Raw genomic sequence first — 7,619 nt, 5'->3', positions numbered from 1 at the left:
AAATTATAAATTTGTTCTCCTTTTCATCCTTGATTGGTGACTTTGATTATTCTATTATTTATCTGCAAAGTAATTTGTGTTTGTTCTGTATTGTTATGGAAATATGTAGAAGCATGTTTTGGTGGCATCATTATCTACAAATGTGGACCGTAGTCATTGGTTTGTTTTTCTCATCTTTCGCTCTCCCACTCAACCATGTTACACTTGTCATCTTTCATATAAACATTCTTTGACACTTTCTGATATACACTTCAAATCAATCATTGATTTTTTCCATGTGCCAAATGTCATGCATGATTGTTTACAAGAATCATGTCATGTTTCAATATTTAAACATTATTTATAAAATTATTATTCTTAAATAAGTTGAGATAATATTGTTAGTATCAGATATTATATTTAAGTTATATCTGTTAAAATTTAAAACCTTTTTATAATTTTTCTTAAAAAGTGCTTAAAAAAATTAAAGGACTAAAATATATTTAAAATCATTTTAATTTTTATGGATGTATCAAAACAAACTAAATAATTTTGAGAAATAATAATTTATCTTTTCATTTTTTATTTCACAATTAAAATAGTTTTTGGATTTTCCTTTTACCTTTAGAAAATGTCTAAAAAATCAGAAATGGAAGATGAGAAACATTTTGCATCTAAAGGGTTATCTAAGTTTAATATTTCTGAAATTTTCAATATAGTAATTATGTGTTTTTTATTTTTCAGTAGCCTCTGATCAAACACCATGTAATTGGAAAAAAAAAATAATCAATTGAAGAATTTCACTACGACACGAATCCATGACCCAAGCAAAATTCAAGATAACTATATCAATATTGTTTGGAAAAATCTATATTTAAGATTAATTTTCTTGTGTTAAATACATACAAAATTGTTTATTTATAATAAAAAATAACAAAACTAAAAATATAAATAAAAATAATAATAAATTAATTAAAAAATAAAAAATAAATATAAAATAAAGATAATATATCTAACAATATTAAATTCATCTTAAAATAGAAATAATATAAATTAATTAGTATACAACATAACATTATCTTCTTAATATTTAATGCGTATCTAAATTATTTAAAATAAATAACATTGTCATATTTATTTAATTTATATAATTTCATAAGTCAAGCTAAAAATACAAGTGCTCTTCATGTTATCAAAATACAAATTGTCATGAAGAATGAATAACATTTATTAATTAAAATCAACCAGTGAAAAGTGCTTAATGATATGAAAACTAAAGTTTCTGACTAATGATTCTTTGAATTGATCCCACGAGACCCACAAGTGTGACATTAAAGCAAACAAAGCTAAAGATCCTAAGAAGAATCCATTGTTTGGTCCAAGCTCCAATTTGCTTTTGTTGCAAGTAGATTTCCACNGGAAAATATACAGCCAATGGCCAGAAGTTTATAGCTCCTAACACTCCCAGAACTTGGTTGAAGTAAGGAAACAGAATTGCAATCCCAACGGTTGAAATCACATACACTGTTCTAAAACACAACCTAAATAGCTTCAGCTCATAACAAGGGATTAAAGCCAATTTTATTATGTAACTCTTGTTTGCAAACTCACTCTCCTGGAATTTTTTTGACCACCATCTATCAGCAGTAGTATATATTGGTTGACTGTACATATGATGAAAGATCACAAACATCAACAAAACATATTAAATGGTTAAGTTAACATGTAAAGACAGTGAAAGAACACATTCAAAAGTTGAGATATTAATTATTATATGAAGTGATGAAATGAGAAATTTATGAATCAAACAGTTGTATGTGCCAAGTTCCAACTAGCTAGTGTTCTATGAAATGGCTTTGTGAATTGGTAAATAAAATCATATCATTTAGCTGAGTGAAGTTACTTCATTATAATATAACTGCTTGGTTTTCTTATTTACATCTTTATCAGTTGTAAAGAAAACAAGATTAGTGTTTTAACATTAAACAAATACACAAGAACCTCTTATCACAAGTCATAAACCATGGATTTAGTGTAATGGAAAATCAACAACGATAGGTTATAGTAGTAGTGGTACCTGATATCATCCCACCAAATGAAGAATAATGCAAGCATTAGCAAAGGCAACAAGCCAATAAGGCTCATAAAACCCAAACCCTGTCAAGATGTTCCCTGGTGTATCATTTCCAAAAGCTCCATATCCAAGGCATCCACAAGCTAGGTAGAAGAATGTTGTCACAATGATTGCAACCATGGAAGCCTTTTTCATGGTTTGATTTTCTGGTGGAGTAGACTTCAGAGTGTCCTTTACTCAAAAATAATTCAATACTGTTTTAGACACAAGATTTGTTTATTTCCAACCTCTTTTATCATCAAATATGAAAATGAAAACACGAAGTTACCTGTATCTCAAGAAGGAGCAAAGCATATGGATAAGCAAAAGCAATGTCACCAAGTGCTTGGAAGACTAACCATAACTTGTTAGCACTGTTAGTAGCTGGTATTCCTGTTATGCTCCCCATAATTCTTCCATTTTCTGCAAGTACAAATTCTTATGATCACGGTTTAATATCATAACATTATTCATATTCTACCAGAACTTTGTGTAGCTAAAGACATAACAGAGTGAAATTATAGGAGTTTGTGTGGAGAAGAAATATCAGTAACTTTGCAGTGTATATTCTTGTGATATACTAAACATGAGATTTTTTAGAATAGTATTATTTTTCTTTCTTCAGAATCATCAGAAAGCTTGAAATTGAAAATAAGCTAAATATTAAACCAACAATAAATGCATTGCAAGTGAAATTAATTACCTATAACCTTTGCCAAGCCAAGTCCTAGTCCAATGAAGGAGTATGCAAAGGACATAACTGCTGCACAAACTGAGACCCATACCATGTTATGGAGGTCTGGTATGAATGACATTACAATTTGAACAATTCCAAACATCATCATATAAGTATTGCCCCCATAAGCACAAGGAGCTTGATGCCCTTCCTTGTGATAACAATTTGCTTTCAGAATTGCTCTGCATGGTNTGGAGAAGAAATATCAGTAACTTTGCAGTGTATATTCTTGTGATATACTAAACATGAGATTTTTTAGAATAGTATTATTTTTCTTTCTTCAGAATCATCAGAAAGCTTGAAATTGAAAATAAGCTAAATATTAAACCAACAATAAATGCATTGCAAGTGAAATTAATTACCTATAACCTTTGCCAAGCCAAGTCCTAGTCCAATGAAGGAGTATGCAAAGGACATAACTGCTGCACAAACTGAGACCCATACCATGTTATGGAGGTCTGGTATGAATGACATTACAATTTGAACAATTCCAAACATCATCATATAAGTATTGCCCCCATAAGCACAAGGAGCTTGATGCCCTTCCTTGTGATAACAATTTGCTTTCAGAATTGCTCTGCATGGTAGAATAAGCAAGTTTCATTATGACAGTGACTTGGATATTACAAGATGATTATGCTACAAGAGGAGCAGATGATGAAAACATTAGCACATTCTCTCTAGTATCACATGTTCACAGAAATACTGAGTAGTGATTTCCTCATTTAATATGAGAAGTACCTTAAACTATTTGCAGTAGTGAGTACATAAGCACAACTAGTCCCATAACAGGTCAAAAATTGAAGGAAAGCCAACCATGTCCTTCTTTTACCTGAACCAATAAAAGAATGCAATTATGAGTTATGATAACAATGATAAAGAGCCTAAAAACAATTATTGCATGAGAGAATAAAAGAGAATTCAGTACCAAGATTGACTCTAACAGCATCCATGTATGAGTAGTTTCTTTTCCCANAATCAGAAGTTCTATAACAATCAGAAAGGAGGGATGAAGAAACATAGGTGACGATTGCAAAACAAAGCACTACAANTGGCCCTCCAATCCATCCCAACTGGGCAGTGCTCCATGCAAGAGATAGAACACCAGATCCAATAACAGCAGTGATGATGTGAGCCACAGCACTCCATAAATTTCCTGTAAAGATTGATGTCAGGACCAAGGTCTGTTATTCAAATTAATGGAAATGAAAATGGGATGGTTGGTTATGTTGCAATGAACTCTTACCAGTCCTTTTAACATGGCCGTCTTCATCATAAGCAACGAGTGCACTTGTAGTACTCGGCAAAGAGTTTTTCACCTCCATCTTTGCTCAAGCTTTAAACTCAAATATTCAATAGAAGCTTGTGGAGGAGTTTACTGCATGTTATAACACCATGAAAGTTAAAATGGCAGTACTGAAGATAAAATGTGATGCATGATATCTCTATATTGCTTAAGCACAATCAAATCTATGCATATGATTTGAATATGTTGATGTATAAAAAATGTACTGTAAACCTTAAAAGTTTTTGTGAATATAACAAAGAAAAATATTCTTTGCCACGTCTTTAGGTTCATTTGACATTATCCTTACTTTTTATTCTCTAAAAAAGTACAGAAATTTACACTTTTTATGATTATTTTACCCTTATATTTTATAGTGTCAAATGAACATAAAAGTGTATCATCGTACTATTATTCTATAACAAAAACTCATATAAGCATTGTGCAGTAAAAAATAATAATGATAATGAAAAATAATGCTTTGACACACCTAAATTTTTTAGGTTCATTTGACACTACTCTTACTTATATTTTACTCACTTCTTTCTCGAAAATATATAATAGTAAACCAGAAAACGGTTGTTGTGTCTCTATGTTTTATGAAACAAAATGCATCAAGAGACATAGTGGAAAAAAGGGGTCCTACTCAAATTTGATAATATTAATATGTTAATAATAATAACCTAAACAAACTCAGAAATTTAACCTTGTAGACTCAACAAAGATGCAGATTTGAAAAAGGGGTCCTACTCTAATTTACTATTTCACAGGTTAATTTTGACCTATGAATCATGTACATCTATCTATAACCATGCCAATCAAATCAATTACAGTTGGATTGATATTTACGGTTTTAATCCAAGACTTTTAGATTCCAGAACAGGGATCCATCCAATAGCACTTATATAAGACCATAGTTTTCGGAACATCATCCAATTCAATTCAATCAAATCACCCAAAACATTTACAAACTCTACATAACACATAAGCCTTTGTAATTTCCAATTAAAATTGCAACTTATAGGAATTAATATGGCTTTTGCTTCATCCAAATGAAACTACCAATAACATAATCCTGAAAGCAAACCATAAAAGTTCTCAAAGCAGTGGTGAACAAAGAATCATACCAGGGTCATCAAAGAAGCAACCAGTTCTGGTTGCTGAGATTCCAATGGCATGTGCTTCAAGGTACAACTATGATGCCATTAGTAATAAACAACAGTCTGTTCACTTATTCAGTAGAGACAAAACTACCAGACAGTATGTGATAATTGTGAAGCGGATGGATATATTTATTACTACTGTGTTTAAATAATAATTCCTGCTTCAAAGCAAAATCCAAATTTAACACAGTTATCTATTAAAAACAGTAGCATAAACCCTGACTTTCATCCTAATAAAGACATCTCTCATCTCCTCAATGACTGTGTTTCATTTCACAATCTAACTAGAAAACTATTTGATCATGTACAACATAACTCAAAGACTTTAAGAAACTCCATAAAGCAATGCAAAATTCAAAAGACATGTAGGCAATCACCAATTGCCATATACCTGGTGGCACGAAAGCTGCTTCGCAAGCTGCGGCAATCAGATCTGAGCAGTTCATACAGTGGAAGCTCATCTGTGCAACCCTCAGGTTTGGTCCACAAAAAGTCAGGTAGCATAGCTTTCTTCAATTCATCAAAGTGATTTTTATTCCTCACCAAGAAATACAACCCTTGAGGCAATCCCATCAGGTTTGCTCCCTTGGCCTCGCTTCTCCGAACGGATTAACCCCTTTAGGTTTCCCCCCCTTCATTGGACACCGACAGAGACCGAGGTTGCAGAACAAGCCTTGGTCTCCCTCCACCAGCACCAACACTCTCGCTACTAACGTTGGATTCGCCCATCTTCTTGTTCCAGTCATTTGAATCAGAACAAACTAAATAATATGAGAAATAATAATTAATCTTTTCATTTTTTAATTGCCAATTGAAATATTTTTTGGATTTTCCTTTTACCTTTAAAAAATGTCTAAAAAATTAAAAAAGGAAGATGAGAAACATTTTGCATCTAAAGGGTTATCTAAGTTTAATTTTTCTGAAATTTCAATTATAGTAATCATGTGTTTTTGAACTTGGAAAGAGATTTCTCAGTAGCCTCTGATACAAACACCATGTACTTGGAACCAAAGAAAATTTAAGATAACAATATAAATATACTAGACTCGTCTTAAAATAGAAATAAGATAAATTAATTAGTAACATTATCTTCTAAATATTTAATGAGTATCTAAATTATTTAAAATAATAACATTGTCATATTTATTTAAATTATATAATTTCATATTATTATGGACAGTCAAGCTCAAAATACAATTGCTCGGCATGTTATAGAAATAGGTGAAATTGATTTATGAACATAAGTATGCAAATACAAATTCTGATGAAGAATAAATAACATTTATGAATTAAAATCATTCAATGAAAAGTGCTTAATGATATGAAAACTAAAGTTTCTNACTAATGATTCCNTGAATTGATNCCGCTAGAACCACAAGTGTGACATTAAAGCATTAGCATAATGAAGAATAATGCAAGCATTAGCAAAGGCAACAAGCCAATAAGGCTCATAAAACCCAAACCCTGTCAAGATGTTCCCTGGTGTACCATTTCTAAAAGCTCCATATCCAAGGCATCCACAAGCTAGGTAGAAGAATGTTATCACAATGATTGCAACCATGGAAGCCTTTTTCATGGTTTGATTTTCTGGTGGAGTAGACTTCAGAGTGTCCTTTACTCAAAAAAAATTCAATACTTTTTTAGACACAAGATTTGTTTATTTCCAACCTCTTTATCAAATATGAAGATGAAAACACGAAGTTACCTGTATCTCAAGAAGGAGCAAAGCATATGGATAAGCAAAAGCAATGTCACCAAGTGCTTGGAAGACTAACCATAACTTGTTAGCACTGTTAGTAGCTGGTATTCCTGTTATGCTCCCCATAATTCTTCCATTTTCTGCAAGTACAAATTCTTATGATCACGGTTTAATATCATAACATTATTCATATTCTACCAGAACTTTGTGTAGCTAAAGACATAACAGAGTGAAATTATAGGAGTTTGTGTGGAGAAGAAATATCAGTAACTTTGCAGTGTATATTCTTGTGATATACTAAACATGAGATTTTTTAGAATAGTATTATTTTTCTTTCTTCAGAATCATCAGAAAGCTTGAAATTGAAAATAAGCTAAATATTAAACCAACAATAAATGCATTGCAAGTGAAATTAATTACCTATAACCTTTGCCAAGCCAAGTCCTAGTCCAATGAAGGAGTATGCAAAGGACATAACTGCTGCACAAACTGAGACCCATACCATGTTATGGAGGTCTGGTATGAATGACATTACAATTTGAACAATTCCAAACATCATCATATAAGTATTGCCCCCATAAGCACAAGGAGCTTGATGCCCTTCCTTGTGATAACAATTTGCTTTCAGAATTGCTCTGCATGGT

At 31.6% G+C, this 7,619-nt stretch overlaps 2 protein-coding genes across 3 annotated transcripts in view; both read right to left on the bottom strand.

Annotated features, from left to right (window-relative positions):
* Window positions 1-1,509: 1,509 nt before the first annotated feature.
* LOC106769702 (probable amino acid permease 7) lies at window positions 1,510-6,047 on the bottom strand. Of its 2 annotated transcripts, XM_022784663.1 has the most exons (8): window positions 5,668-6,043; window positions 4,075-4,206; window positions 3,757-3,984; window positions 3,570-3,660; window positions 3,191-3,405; window positions 2,382-2,515; window positions 2,057-2,284; window positions 1,510-1,643 (listed from the first exon to the last, which is right to left on the bottom strand). In XM_022784663.1, the coding sequence occupies exons 2-7, from the start codon at window positions 4,151-4,153 to the stop codon at window positions 2,063-2,065; spliced, it is 969 nt and encodes a 322-aa protein (XP_022640384.1). In that variant the 5' UTR covers window positions 4,154-4,206; window positions 5,668-6,043; the 3' UTR covers window positions 1,510-1,643; window positions 2,057-2,062. The 2 variants fall into 2 exon arrangements, with proteins under 2 accessions (XP_022640384.1, XP_022640385.1); XM_022784664.1 differs by lacking the exon at window positions 1,510-1,643 and having other exon boundaries at window positions 2,170-2,307; window positions 5,668-6,047.
* A 588-nt stretch (window positions 6,048-6,635) lies between these two features.
* LOC106770318 (probable amino acid permease 7) overlaps window positions 6,636-7,619 on the bottom strand; it is a 2,454-nt gene continuing 1,470 nt past the window's right edge. The window contains exons 2-4 of the mRNA XM_014656132.2: window positions 7,396-7,610; window positions 6,982-7,115; window positions 6,636-6,888 (exon numbers count right to left, since the gene is read on the bottom strand). Coding sequence (XP_014511618.1) covers window positions 6,643-6,888; window positions 6,982-7,115; window positions 7,396-7,610 — 595 coding nt within the window. The 3' untranslated portion in view covers window positions 6,636-6,642. The remainder of the gene's footprint in view (window positions 6,889-6,981; window positions 7,116-7,395; window positions 7,611-7,619) is intronic.

Source organism: Vigna radiata, chromosome 8 (assembly GCF_000741045.1).
Source record: "Vigna radiata var. radiata cultivar VC1973A chromosome 8, Vradiata_ver6, whole genome shotgun sequence".
Lineage (NCBI taxonomy): Eukaryota > Viridiplantae > Streptophyta > Magnoliopsida > Fabales > Fabaceae > Vigna > Vigna radiata.
The sequence above is the reverse complement of the archived record's forward strand: the minus strand, read 5'-3'. Positions and strand labels throughout refer to the sequence as shown.